The sequence below is a fragment of the Girardinichthys multiradiatus genome, chromosome 17, assembly GCF_021462225.1.
Source record: "Girardinichthys multiradiatus isolate DD_20200921_A chromosome 17, DD_fGirMul_XY1, whole genome shotgun sequence".
In the NCBI taxonomy this organism is placed as follows: domain Eukaryota; kingdom Metazoa; phylum Chordata; class Actinopteri; order Cyprinodontiformes; family Goodeidae; genus Girardinichthys; species Girardinichthys multiradiatus.
In genome coordinates this window covers 24133435-24149025 of record NC_061809.1, presented here as the reverse complement: position 1 = coordinate 24149025, position 15591 = coordinate 24133435, and the positions used below count along the sequence as shown (strand labels likewise).

Sequence of the window (15591 nt, the reverse complement as noted above, 5' to 3'; positions counted from 1 at the left end):
GGGGCTTGAAGTAAAAAAGTACCAGTTCTATCTCCAGAACTACTACTGATATTAAACAGACACTTTTCTCTCCTCATTCATTTGGAAAAAAATGAAATAAATCTTTAACCTGGTCTCCTGGAACTCCAATGAAAAATATTGCAATACCCATGCTGCACCAGTAGGTGTCGACATCACCTTGACTTGAATATTAAGACTAACTCGCCATTCTTGTGCTTGTTTTTTTTTTTTTTTAAATGGTCAAACGACACAAAGACTAATCTACCTGGCCACGATGACAAGTACCAAGCATGGTAGCGGCCGGATCAACCTTAGGGTCTGTTTCGCTGATACATTACACAAAGTGGATGGATTAATGAAGGACGCACGCTACCTCCAAAATATTTAACTTCCCAACAAATTCTGATCTAGACTGTAACATATCAGGACAGTAATGACATCTGTTTAAGTTACAGTTCAAGTGATAGCGTCAAAAATAATTAACAAGCAGAGCAACGATTCAGGTTTTATGAATACAAGGAACAGTGACAAACCAGAGTGCTTAGAAAACCAAATGAAGGCCACCAACCTTACCTTCCTTCTGTAGCAGCTCATGGATGTCTGTCTTGGGTTCTAGCAGAGTCTCAGTATCTCTGTCTCTTTCTGTTTCTTCGGCTGCAGGAGACTCGGGCTGAGGTGGAGGCTGATGATGGGGCTGAGGAGACGGGGCCTGGCTCACTGACCGAACTTTAATTTTCGTTTCCAGATCAGGGGCTTCTGAACCAGTGAAAGCTGCCGGTCCATCAATGCCTACAACAGGGGAAAGAAACTAGTTGCTCCCTCAATTATTCTGTTATCTTTACATTAAGAGGCATATCTGTATTGAGGTGTTTAGCTTTTATATTAGCTAAATACAATTACCTTGCTAAGCATCCTTTTTTGTGTTCTCAAGCAAATACATTTGCTTATATAATGTCCACCCAAGATTTCTCTGTGGGTCGTGGCCAATATTACTTAAAAGAAATTATATTCTACATTTGTCAGTTTCTAAAAGTAATGCAGCAAGTAAACATAAAAAAATCACTTTAAAACACCAGCTGTGAAAGTAGGTGCAAAACTTCCACAGAACAAAAACATAAAAGTAAAACAATGGTGAAGGGGTTAAATGAACATAAACTGGATTAAAAGCAGCAACTTCTGCAAGTCTGTACAATAATTAGGCCATAATTAGGTGTCAGTTTATTTCGCAGAGACACTACAAATAATACATATAAAAACAGAATAGGGTGTTTATTCTTTTATTACTCACCCAAATTAAGGAAGATGGAGAATTAAACCTGGTGTTCTCCAGTTAGTATTTTTGCACAAATACATTGTTCGATGATGGAAAGCGAACAATTTTCAGAGGATTTTCCCTCGACCTGCTGATCTGATTGGTGATTTTTTTTTGTTCCTTTTTTTAAATGCATCAAAACTGAAAACCAGTAGAAATATCCCTTTATTTTGCATTTATAGATAAATAGGGGATTATTTTGTAATCCCTTCATTTTATATTGGACTCATGGAACCTGTTAACATTTGGTACATCCATTTGTTGAATCACAACAAAGCTTACACAACTGAGGTTGTATGTAGTATAATCCCTGGAGGAAAAAAATCTGAATCGGCAGATAAGATCTGAAAGAAAAGCAGAAATAAGAATCTGCCAGAAAATTCTGATCAGTGCACGTCAATAAAAAGGGGGGTGGTGGCCTCGCCTTTTGCACAATCTGATTAAATCTGGTTTTCATGTAATTTATGTAGTTTTTTAGCTTTTTATTTTATAAACAAAACATCCCATTTAAGGACCCTTCGCTTGTGTTTCTCTCACCATCAATAATGACGTCGTTATTGACACTGAGTTGGGACTCCACCAGTGGGTCCTGCTCCTCTCCACGCTGCGTCCTGTAGCGGCGGGGCCGAGTCTCAGTGTTGGGCTGCACCATCATGGGCTCATGACGTTTCCGTCGCTGCTTCTGCTCCAGCAGCGCCCTCTGTAAACACAGGTGTCATGGAGCCCCAGGCTTTGAGAGAACATTCAACAAACGACCGATCGCACGCTTATAAAAACGAATTATTCAATGTTTGATGTGAAGAGGATGAATACAGTCGATGTGGAAAACATTACACAACGGAGGGTAATTACATTAGCATGCATGATGAGAAGCAACCCGTGTCTCCCAGGTAATACTGTAAATAGCCTGCCAATTAAACAAAACACGTCTGCATCGCAACAGCTACGTTAGTGTGATGGAAAATTTTATGCACTGCGCTTCAGAAAATGCCTTGTGGTTATGTTGTATGTTCTAATCCCTCTTCCCTAACCCAACTGTGGTCAGAGTAGCCAATTGGATTATGCAAGCACATTAATTAGTGTGCCAAGTGCACAACAACACATCCTGATGAGTGATGCTGTTTAGTGTGCTGGAAGAGATCAGGAAGCCTTGCCTCCGATTTGGCAAATCAAAGAAAGGTCTTTCATAATTCATCAGTCATTCAGTTAACAGTGAAAAACTAGAGAGAAGCATCTGTTACTAATCTTATGTGAGATCTGGACAAGCGGATGTCTACATGTTTATTGGCAGCCCTAGTAAAAATGTGTAATGATTCATCTTTGATTGCAGCAACCTAATATCACACTTTTAAGTAAAAAAGTTGTATAAAATCTTTAATCTGAGCACATTTATTCAGTAGGGAAAAGGTGAATGTTGAATATTTTTGTTTTTAGCTAAATAAATATTGGCACAATTACTGATATCCTAAAAATCCATTTAGAATAAATCTCTTGAATCATTTTATGATTTTATGCACATTTTAAAAAATGACATGATACAGAAGTCCGATTCTTCAGCCACTGGCAGCTAGGCCAGGGGGAAAAAAAAAAACTTTTCCGTCCTGCCATCACAAACAAAAACATGTGGAGTTTTCTAAATGCTACTGAGACTTTAACCCTAAGATCAAGATTGTGTCTTTCAGCAACAAACACACCAGGTGGGTCTGACTTTCTACTAGGGATGAATGTGCCGAAAAGCATTTCATGGCCACTGGTAATTAGGAATCTGTGATGCTCTGGTCCTTTTTCTTTTCCAAATGCCCCAGAAACCTGTTAGTGAGCAGTGCGACCTAAAGGCTTTTTACACAACTTTACCAGGTGTGCCAACAAGGTGGTATTTTGTTACTTTAGTACAATTCAAAAATAAATCGAAGCATGCTTCCAGAACATTATCAAAATAGTCATTTCATCCTGATGAAATGGGTTTTATTAAATTTGTCCTTCAGACTTTCCTTCACATCATCTTATCATTGCAACAAATGACAATATCATATATTTAAACCCCAGTATCACTGTGTAACTGTAAATTTTACTCAACAACAGGAACAATTTTAAAAGTGTGATCAGGACTCCGTAGTTTATATTGTTATAAAGGAGCTATTTTGATCGTATCCATTTTGAGGCTCAATTCTTTTGTCACGGCTGAGAAGGTGGCATTTACAGATCAGGAAGTGACTTCATTAAGGCGTTCACTGCTCTTCCTGTGTAAACCAAAACATTAGGAAAATTAAAGCACAGGACATAGTTTAAAGCAGATATTGAACCTGATAGTAGTTGTTTTTAGTCCAAATTAAGGGACATACTCACATAAACTTTACTGGATAAAAAAAGAGATCATTCAAAACCCAATGAGAAATAATAAAGTACTATTGATGAAAGAGATGCATTAAAAAACCCCAGCCTTGTTCCTGTTATCCACAGATACGTAGAAGCACAGAGGATAAAATGTACAAACCTGCTCCGGTGTGAACATAAAAAATATCTGGCCAAAATTAATGATCCTTTATAGTCAAAAATGCTACAGATTCCATTTTCTCCTTGAGGTCAGATGCAAACGGAAGCCGACAAAACGAGTGCTGGGTTATCTTTGTCTCTGTTCCTGAAGCTCAGAATCGAAAAGTTGATGGCCTCCTCTGCATAATGTGGTCCTCTGACAGAAAAGGCCTATCTCACAATAACAAGCACCAGAGCGTGTCTGTGCAGTCACCGTTGCTAACTGAATGAGGGGTCATTAGCGTTGAGGAGAGGGGAGAGATAAATGGGCACAGGAGGTGCACTCCGAGTAAAACAAGCTGCCTTACTTTTGTCTATCTGAAAATGTATTCAAGACTTTAACTTTCAGATAAAATGTATCTAATGAGTAAATTATTTTTCATATATCATATTCATGTATCGTAACTTTAATTTCTTCACATTTAAGCACAGAAAGCCCTCTAACACTAAATCCTTCGTTCCTTTTGAACCTTATGCTCTACTATGACCCAGTTTAAAAGGGTGAGATAGCCGAGAGCAGATTCCATGTTGAATTCAAGTTCTGCACCACAGCTCGTCAGCTTGGTTCGGGATAAAGATTTTCAAACGGTAATTTTCCAGATACAGCGTGATAATATGGCAGTGGGGAACACCAGAAGGCGATGGCTACTTAGCTTACAGAAATACAGAAAAGGCTGCTGCAAAGGGAACACGCACAAAGCATATATAGCCACTTATTTGCCACACACTAACAACTGAGTGAGCACTCTTACTCCCCCACATTCCTAGCTATGCAGGAGAAGTTGTGAAACTGATGAGGATCTCTTACAATATATCTTGTCAAAAGATTATGACACAAGAATCATGACATTAAGAGAAAGAACAACACAAGGCTGAATGATTACACCACAGTTAACTCTGGTGGAGTTAGTCACTCAAACATGACTACAGACTACAACATTTCTGCCGATGCTCAGATAATACGATAATACATAATTAATAAATCAGTAAAACAGTTAATCAGTTATCCTGGTGATGCAACTGAAAGTTCTTCTGCAAGCCTGTGCACATGAGTTACAATCCAGATCAAAACCAGAGCAGTGATTACGTCTACCTGAATGCTGCCAGAATCTTTTTGTTCATTCAGCTAGAATAAGCCCAACATACAGTATGAGCTATGCTGCAAAAAAACAGAAATGATGTAATCGGTCAAATATTACAGACTTCTGTGAAGAAAATTCCAGTTCGTACCTGTCTTTCCAGCTTCTGTTGCATTAAACTGCCGCAGTCATCTTCAATGCCACTGCAGAAAAAATGCAAACATGAAGCAAGGTTTTAGACATTTCTCTACAGGAAAAAATGTAATGTCACGCATCAGCAGATCTTTTGTAAGGTAATAAAGAAAGAAAATAATGAGAAAAAGGAAAATCTGTATAAATATAGAAAATGAGGACGCTGTAGAGTCTAGGAGCTGGGAGCTGGTGTCCAGTTACCTTTGGCACCTTTCTGATGGGACATGTTGCTAAATTGCAGTGAAGAGTCTCTCTCAAAATCAGAAGTGAGTCACAAATCACAGGCTGATGTCATGAGCAGGTCACGGACTCCCATTACTCTTTTCCTGTTGACTAAATCTTTAAATATCACATGTTCCTGTGGACTGAAATTACTATTTGTAGAGAAGGATCGACGCTATGAGATATCTTCCAATAAGGTCGCTCTTTCCGGTATGAGGTAAGCTCATTCGATACACCATGTATACTTTCAATTCCCAACTCTTTCTGTCACTTTCATGTCAGATCTACAGCTACAGAGTCCTTCTATGAAGGGATGACTCCCATCGTAGAAGGACACTGGAGCACCATTTCTAAATGCACTGAACAGAAAGATTAGTGCTTTGAGAAGGCTGTCTACTTCATCATCACAGCATGTAGCCCACTAGTCATCACATGCATGACTCATAGTTGTTATGCTAGCCTTTGCCAAAATTGATCATCTTGCACAAGAGAGTGCCATGTATTGACTAATAAATCCCTCTGTGTGGTTACTGGTAAGCCGATGGGTCCCCTGCGAGGCATCTGAGACAGAGTGGTGGTGATATAGAGGAAGGGAGTGGAGACTGATAGTAGTTCTTAATTACATATGAGAACGCCATTTAAGGGGAAGGATTTGGGATTAAGACCTGCATGTAGACTAAGCAGTGAGATGTTGGCCAAATCATTAGCAAGTCATTGCAACAGTTTGTAAAAGTAGTTTCCTGTTGGCATAAAAATGACCAAGACCACAAGCCTTTCAGGATTTCAAAACAGAGAAATTAGAAAACCATAATATCACATCCCTGTGTAATTAGATATCTATCTACAACATGTTTTGTGGTCTCTAATGTTTAATTAACTATAAACAGTTACAAAAAACAATGAACTGGTGTAAAAACTGGTCAAAAATGTTTGTCATATGCGCTCTGGCTATCCATAATCCTCATTTAAGTCTTTCTCGTTTCTTATTGAAAGCTGTGAAAGATGAAGGCTTGTGTTAAAGTTTGTGGTGGGCATTGGGGCTTACCTTGATGTTAAGTTTGAGGAGAAGCTGGCAGAGCTTGAAGGTCTTCAGGGAAAAAAGGGCACAGCCACAAGAAAAGATTATTTGGAGTGTAAAATAAGTAAATCAGTCCAGCAACACATTAAAACAACAATTCTAGAGAAAATGAATAATAATACTAATTCACAAAGCAATCTGTACACATTAAATGGGTGCAAACCAGAGTCTATTAAATTCTCAACCTGCATACAAAGAATGACACCTGTCAAATTGTGCCTCTGCAGAGATACAGTTTGCCACATTTAAATGATGTCCTATTCATGCATTTAGAAGAATTTCCTCTTAAATTTACTGATATTTATATCCATTCCAGCCAGAGCAAATAGCATTGCATTTTGAAAGACCAGCGCCGTTTGCAACAAACTGTGTGAAATAAACACCGGGAGATACTGACTGAATGAACAGCCAGCACTTCCAAGTAGAAACCCTGTGCTCATTTGTGAAACTAACAGGATGTAGCTATGGTCAAGGAAGCAAATACATTTCTGTTTTGTTCTGCCAATATATCTCCATTTAGTACAGTACATATTTATAGGTTAGATGTAAAAATTTTGTAATCCGATTCTTCAATAAATGCTTTGTATCTTCGATTGAACCAGTTAAAAGGGATCAATCTTTTCAGTGTTTTTAGTTTGTTCTGATCCAATAACACATTCCAAAACACTTATTCATTTAGAAATACCTTTCAGGAACCTCTCTGATTTCATAAAAAACTTGTTCTTAAAGTAGAAGAGTGCCTCTGTTTGGTCAGGACTCTCTTGGATCACTTGTGAACTTCTGTTCGCGGCTGAAGGAAAACCGGCATTACCTGACTCAAACATATGTGTAAATTACTGAAGGGCATGTTTGCATCTACATATATTTATTGAAACCCATTCCTGATTTCAGCGCCGAAATAAAGCAAACAGCGAGTGCAAAAATGTGCAGAAAATAGGGCAAATGGGGAGTTTTGTGAATGTCCCCCCAAGTGTATGAATGATTTGTGTTTTATTTAATTTATATAAAGGGCAGTGGTTTTGTCTTTAACTTGACAGGAAACATGCATGAACAAAAAAGGCAGAAAATCCAATATACCACAATCTTCTTTAGCATTTTATAAGTTAAACTGGTTGACATTGAGGAAAAAATCCTTCATCGCCATATGCTTTTGAAAACGCATTCACACAAATGCACAAAGTTAGAAGGAGTCTCATCAGAGCTGTGAGTGATCAATGTTTCATTAGTCTGTCACAGCTTGGGTGACAGGAGAAGGACAGGCAACTCTTGTACCGTCATTGTGTGTCAGACCACGGTAGCCATGGAGACTGTAGCTCCGTCATCACCAGAACACCTCCAGCAACATTGATTAAAACCTCCAGTCACGTTTTGTGCTTTAAAGTAATTGGAAGCCTTTTGCACTTTGCTGTGAAGATTTACAGACTTAAGGAGGAAGGGTGTGCCAAGTAGCGGGAATGTGTTGAGAAGCATGTCCAAAACCCGAATGAGGACATTTACTTAAATATTAACTGTAACCATTGCAATTATGTATAAAGTCAAATATTTGTTTAACAAACTGGTATATATACATATAATCTAAACAGGCTGTATAACTTTACTGCATTGTGTAATAGACAGCAGTATGTCAATGCAGCATGTTTAAGAACATTTTAATAATATTCCTTTAGGAATTTCAAGAGGTTCTTGCACATCTTTAAGAAGGTTCCCAGATATTGTGCTTTCACCACTTTCTGTGTCTATGGACAAAAAAAAAAAAAAAAAACGTATACAAAACCTTTCCCTGACTCCCGCCGAGCCTCTGGAAAGCACAGAGAATATGCCTCATGACTCCAGATGTTCTGCAAATAAGGCATCTCAGCATGAAGCTCAACCTTGCATCGAGCTGATGCAATGAAGAAACTTTAAATTCTTTTTATATGCCAATAGATGAATTTGAAGTAGTCAGGGTCTAAGAGAAAGTCTGCATGAAAACATTTCAAAACATCAAGTTGGCAAGAGGAAACTACTAATCAGTCGCAGACCTGAGAATTTAAAGCCATGTGAGTCTATAGCTGTTTGTCATTTGAATAAATCAAATGTAATGACTTGCAGATCAAACTATATATGAGCTTTATTTCAGGGTATTTCTTTTTTTAATGTTAGTGGAGGACAATGAGATCAGGCAGCAGAGGTAAGCACCCAGACCTTTTAACAAAAGAGCCAAATTCCTGAAGAAAGGCAGAACCTCCTGCTGGAGGTAGCCATCAGAAGATGGATACGTTGCGATCATAATGGGGTTGGCATGGTCTGCAACAATACTCGAGAAGTTCTGGGATTTACACAATATTGAACTGGTACTAATAGCTCTAAAGAAAATATCCCCTTAACCATTAAACCACCAGCAGCTTGAACCGCTGATACAAGTAAGGATGGATCCTTGCTTATTAAGAACACTACCATCTGAATGCTGAAGCTGAAATCAAGACTCATCAGAGCAGATGATATTTTTCCAATCTGGTACAGTATTGTCAGGTTTTGGTGGCCCTGGGCATATCGTAGCCTAAGTTCCCTGTTCTTAGCAAACAACCTGTGTGGTCTTCTGTTGCTGTACCCCATCTGCTACAAGGTTCCACGTGTTGTTGGCTCAGATATGTACTTTGATTGTAATGTAGCTACCGTTGCCTTTCTATCATCTTGAACAAGTCCACCCAGCCTCCTCTGACACCAACAAGGCATTTTGTCCAAACAACTGCAGCTCATTGGAAATATTCTTTTTCAATACATTCTTATTTTCTTGACCTTTTGGGAAACAGATTTCATTTCAAAAACTCATGAACTAATACGTGGAAACCGACAAAGCTTACAGAGAACTGAAATAGAATCTAATCCTGGCAGTTCTCTGAAGACACATCTAGAAGTTGCATTCATTTTTCAGAATGGATACTCTAAGGATTTTGTTAGTTACATGTTCAAGTCACACACACACACACACACACAGAGGGTTGGACAGACACAAAGCAGGAACTTTAGTTACAACAAGCACAGTCACAAGCCGGTGCTTTGAATAAGTAACGACATGGTGGTAGAAACATGAGCAAGGGGTACAACAGTGGACTGCAAGGTAATCTGTCCACCTGCCAGCTAATTGGTCAGGATGATAAGGCAACCCACGGATACAAAAAAAATCCTTTAGCTACCACTTTGTATTCTAGCAGACTGTAGTCTGTTGCAGAACAAATCACAGCCGGTTGGATACGAGATGGTTACAATGATTAGCTAAAGTCACTTATGCAACATCTTCCATGCAATGAAGAACAATAAAAAGACAAGTCTTAAATAAAAAGAACGCTATAAGAAAACATGTAACTTTCACAATATCTCCCTGTATGAGCAGCTACCTGTATGACCAGCGGCTGTAGACCAGCTGAGATCCTTCAGTCTTCAGAGAGTCCATGGATGGAAACGTATGAATGCTAATCCACTTCTCCCAGTGGTGCAGAAATCTTCACTCACACTTGTGGGTAAACTTTCTGCTCGGTCTGAACAAAGAGAACGACCTCCACGCTCCGAGATCTCAGTCAGATATTACAAAGAAACAGCAGCTTCACTATGTTCCACCCATGGGAGTGACAGTAACCCGGCGCTAAGGTAGACTGAGGTCGGGAGGCTTGTGCCGTTACCAAGGCTTCACACTTCAGACAACGCACAAGAAACCAAGAAGGAATTGGCATGGAAGTGACAGCACTGAATGTCAGTGTACTGAAAAAAAAAAAGCCTGAAACAGAGAAAGCCCCCTTTGTCTAATACATGTAAGCAAATTCCTTCGAGTACAATGCCTCACAAAAGTATTCACACTGCTTAAACATCCCTACATTGTGACAGTTACCATAATGTAATTTATTTAGGTTTTATATGACAGACCACCACAAAGCAGCTCATAATTGTAAGGTAAAAGGAAATGTTTAGAGTGCATTTGTTTTTAGCCCCCTCTTACTCTGTAACCACTAAGTAAAATTAGTCAACAACAGGTGAGGGTTACAGCAGGGTGAGGTTATAGCAACAAAGACATGGTCTTCCTCCTAAACAGAAAGACTGGGCAAGAAGAACAGAAATCAGAGAAGCAGCCACGGAGCCTGTGGTAACTTAAAAGAGCTGCAGAGATCCACAGCATGTCGACTATTAACTGAGCACTTGATAAACCTGGCCTTTATGGAAGGAGGAGCCATACAGGAGACAAAGGTGCTCAGGGCAAATGAGACTAAAATTGAACGTTTTCACCTATATACAAAATGCTATGTGTGGTCAAACCACCCTGAACACATCATCCTGAGAGTAAAATATGATGGTGGCAGCATCATGCTGAGGGCATGTTTTTCTTTAGAATGGCCAAGGAAGCAGGTCAGAATAGACTGAAAGCAGGATGGAGCTAAAAGAAGGCAACCCTGCAAATAAAAAACTATAAGAAGCTTCAATAGACGAGACTGGGACAGAGGTTCAAATTCCAACAGGATATACAGCCAGAGCTAATAGGGTGGTTGAGATCAAAGCATATTCACTGGTACGTGTACTCCTTCAAAGCACTGTATCCAGAGACTATTTCCCCCATTTCTGTTTCATACAAAGCTTTTTTCTATTGTGTAAGAACTCTTTTTAAACATCAGCCATTTTAGTACCCTTTTTTACTGTCCAATAAACTTACTTCCCAGTAAGCTCCTGACAGACTCTGCAATCATTTCCTTTGACTCACTCAGAAGCAGGGTGTCTATCAAACCACAGATGCTCATTCGGTCTGGCATCTTTTATGTATGCAACAGTGGAAAGTTGTTGCGCTTTAAAAACAGAAAATGTTTGCCCTGTCAACAGTTTTTAGGTTGGCTGCCTGCAGAGGGAGGAGGTTTTCAAGTCTGTCACTGTGACACTGGAAAAGTGTATTCTACTTTTAAAGGTAATTCATTAAAAATGCAACCTACCGATTGCCCTTTTCTAAAAACAAACATGACATGGAGACCAGAGTCTCCCTTTTTTGACACCTGTTTACCAAAGCGAGACAGTAGTACAACTGTATATGAGTCAACTGATGATAAGCGTGGGAATCTTTCACCATTGGGAGCAATTATTGAGCTCCAAACAAATGTTGGAAATAAACTGCAAGAGTTGATAATAATACCGTTTCCCACGGGAACCCCAAGCATCAACCTCCACGACCGACTGTCCAACGGCGATGCTTTGCTATGTTTAAGCGAATCTGAAGAAATGTAAGCTGCTGAATACCGGCAGCGCTCTTTGTAAACACATTCCTGGAACAATGATTCACCACGGCAGGGCACCAAAATGGTTGTCAAAATGGTCATATTTCTCTCGCAATCCACCAAGGAAAAGAGTATGCATAAAAATATACCACGATTTTTACTCCGATCTCCAGGCTTTTGAGAAAAAGCTTTGCTGAGTCAAATGTGTGCGGGGTTACATAAATAAACCACTCAACTGTAAGTCATGCTTCCAGCTGCTGAGGTACAACACTGTCCAAGTAGAGATTTTTAAAAATGATTTACACCACAGTCCCACAACGTCCAAGTGAGATGACTTGGAAATTTCTATTGTGAAGATAAATGAAGTAAAACAGTCATAAATATTTCAACAATGGTTACACAAAAAAATGCTGCCTCCTATACCGTTATCTGAGGATTCAAGTAACTATAGTAACCTTCGTCTTACATCTCTACAATCATGTAAGCAGTTCCTGCAACCCTGCATAGGCATGCTGTTATGAAAACTGTCACTGCTTAAACCGCTCATCCCAGCAGGCACAGTGTGGGATCTGTAACAGCAAAAAAGCTGCCAACTTTCTCAGTATTCAGCAGCTTAAAAATAGGAAACACACCGTGTGTCAAATATTTAACATGGGATTTTAGTAGAAGCATGCATAGTGCATTGCTCCTTGGACTCCACGACTAATTTACAAGAGCTATAATTAAAAGCAACATGAAGCGATTCCCTTCCATCCACCTCTTTTTTCAAACAGATGAGTGCAAATACTGAAACAGCCGTTTGTGAATTATCACACAGGCTGCCTAGTTTGTTGGAGTCCACAGGGCAGTGCACAATCCAGCTGGTATGCTGATCAGAAAACAGTTTATTCCTGTCATGCTGACAAAAAAAAGTAATAAAGAAACACATCACAAATAGAAACAAAATACCCAGGATGGTAGCGACTGACTGTCAGGAACTTTTTTGTCAAATGTCCAATGCAAATAAGCCTATAGTTGTAAAATTGCAGCAAAAACATACATAGCAAAAAGATTATTGAATCACAAACTTGTCCTAAACTGTACTGGCACGGTGACAGGAAAAGGTTGAGGTTACTTTGACTTTTTCTGTCAGGGAAATGAAAGGCAATTTTTGTTTCGGTTCTTTATTTGCACACATCAGAATGTGCTTTCAACATCTCATCTACAACGAAGCTTTTACCACAAGCTTTCAAACTCTTACTCATCATCAGATGTTGTATTCCTACACTGGATATTTTGCTTTGTCTTGAAAATATCAAACAACTGGCATATCCTCGTTTGTCAACCGGACACGGGTTATTTCCTTACATATTTTAAACTCTTCTTCGTGTAAGTTAATGTAATTTGTCCCATTTTAGTGTGCCAAGGGCTGCAACTGAGTTGGGGAAGTCAAATAGTAGTCAAATATTCTGCCACTGATTTGTGTACTCGGCTTTAAAATCAGCTACATTTGATTAAAGTTATCTCGCCTACAGAGTTGAAACTAATTTTAAACATTATAGCTGTTCAAAACATCTTTAATTAAGTTTTGATTGATGATTCTGTTGAACTGGAGTGTACATGCCACTGGTTTTATTTTAGTTGCGTATATTCTAACCCTTTAAATTTTGTAGACTTTTTATGTGTCATTGTTTAAAGCTGCTGTCATTGTAGCTGGGACACCTTCGTAAAAAAAAAGTTTTCATATTGAAATCGGTCTTTCCCGGTGAAATAAGGTATGCGGATTATTTTCACTTGGGCTGCCGGATCTAGTCATCCTAATTAATGATGCTGACATCAAGCCCCTGGCTGCAGTCTGCAGGGCTATGCGCGTGCGTCGGCCGACTTCAGCTCCAGGCAATGGTCGGCTCCATCTGAGAAACAGTTTCAAAGAAAACTTTGCGGATAAAGCATCACTGTCAGACGTGTCAGATTATAGAAGGCTGAAATGGTATAAAGTATGGGAGTACTTTAAGTTAGGCGCTTGCTCTGTACGGTTTGGTTGTGCAACAGCAGCACAAGCAGCATGAAAGATGAGCAAGAGGCCAACAGAAATCATTAGGTCACACGTTTTCTTTAAGCTGCTGAATAAAATGCTTTCAGTCGGCTACATTATCCAGTAAATAAACCTTTGAGCAAGTTTTCTGGCACATTTCATTGAGTTGCGTTGTTCTTGTGCATGTTAATGCAAACTTAATGTGGCCACCAAAATCAACATTCCTTCCGTCCATTTACTTTGTACTTAACTGTGCAAATAAAAAGGTAATATTAGAGCTGCACAATATAATAAATGGTAATAATCACAGTATCAATGTGTGCAGTACCACAACAGCAAAGACGTTCTCGGATGCAATATTTTGAAGGCTGTAAAGCGGTGCTTGCCAATAATATATTTAGCCAGTTGAGTGTTTGTCCAATGTCATTTATGCCCACGAGAGAGGAGCAACAAATTAGTGGTTTAGATGTGAAAAATATTGCAGTTGCAGTGTCCAGCGATCATATCGCAATTTGATGTTTTCCTGATATTTAAGTAAGTATATGGATAATTTGGATACAATCCACACAAACTCAGAAATAATACAGTTAATATGTCATTTGTACATTTCATAAAAATGTTACAGTTTGTATTATTATATTTTAAGGAAAGTTTGTAATAAAAACTCCTTTGGAGCTGCACTTTGTTTTTGTTTACTCTCATTTCAGTCCTAGTGTATTCGGTATACCGAATACCCAGACTTTTGTATTTCCTTTTATTTATTTTGTCATGCTGGAAGTGACATTTTATATTTATACATATATTTTTAATTGTACAACTTTGTTCACATGTTTTAATAAATGTGACAGTTCATTGCTATAATTTAACTGCTTTACATTTTTGGAAGAACATTGGTTGTCTAGATTAACTGAAAGAACATGTCAGTAGATTAACAAAAACTAGTTAAGGGAAGCCCCACTTTGCACAGTAAAAAAAAAATGTAAATATCATTATTAAAATATTTTTAAATATTAGTATAAACATGCGTACATGTGTTTTTGCTTTTAAGCATACTGTGAACGACTTATCTAACAAATTGTGCAATTTAGACCTTTTAGTGTTTACAACAAAGAAAAGAAGAAAACAGAAAAAGTCAAAATTACTCAAAGGCAAGTTTAGACATGAAACTGTTTTTCTTTTCTCCAACTAAAAACCAGAAAAGTTTGAGGATGCTTACAGGTCATCCCTAGCTAAACGCATTTGCACGCTGTAGATAGTCAGAAAGTGAATAAAATATGAAGCTGTACATCAGGATTCTTCCCAGAAATATACAGATGCACTGATAGTTTCTCCCAAACTACTAACAATAAAATCTGCTCTTTGCTTTTGCCAAATAAGTTATCCACCAGTACACCATGTACTGTAGGATATTTACCTTAACCAAAACAAGGCAGTACAAAGTATTTGCTCTTTTAAAGTTCTTCCTACATTATATACAGTAACGCGGTTTTACGGTTAAATATTACGATAGTTTGCTCACTCGGTAAAATAGCCGTCTTTTAACTATCATTATGGATTTAAAAAAAAGGTAAATTCACACAGAAAAACCGCGGCTGTTAGAATACCAGCGGCAGGTTGTTAAATCCTGCTGGTTTTCGTAACAAGCTAGCGTTAGCTACCTCCGTCTCCACTATAAGCAGTGCTGCTATTTTTAAAAGTTGAGGGCGACACTTAAGTTTTTTAGTACCAAACAAAAATGTTGGAAACACTCGGCTTCTGATTACACAGCTGGAGACAAAGACCCCTCCAAAACACAACGAGACAGCAACATTGTGCTCACCTTATGCTGTAGTAACTCATGTTTGTCCACGGTTGCTAAGGGAAGACCATCAGGAGCGACTGCACTTTTTTTCTTGGATGCCGTTGTCGAGAGCACAGTTACTCTGTCCTTAGTT

General features: G+C 38.7%; 1 protein-coding gene across 3 annotated transcripts in view; it reads right to left on the bottom strand.

The window, feature by feature from the left end:
- The window catches only part of tulp3 (TUB like protein 3), a 24438-nt gene extending 8847 nt beyond the window's left edge, over positions 1–15591 (bottom strand). Inside the window, exons 1-5 of one of the 3 annotated variants that reach the window (XM_047390099.1) lie at positions 15477–15591; positions 6383–6424; positions 5075–5126; positions 1850–2012; positions 574–789 (exon numbers count right to left, since the gene is read on the bottom strand). In XM_047390099.1, coding sequence (XP_047246055.1) covers positions 574–789; positions 1850–2012; positions 5075–5126; positions 6383–6424; positions 15477–15496 — 493 coding nt within the window. In that variant the 5' untranslated portion in view covers positions 15497–15591. Of the gene's footprint in view, positions 1–573; positions 790–1849; positions 2013–4937; positions 5004–5074; positions 5127–6382; positions 6425–9792; positions 9864–15476 lie in introns of those variants that run through there. The other 2 variants (XM_047390097.1, XM_047390100.1) reach the window with 2 other exon arrangements.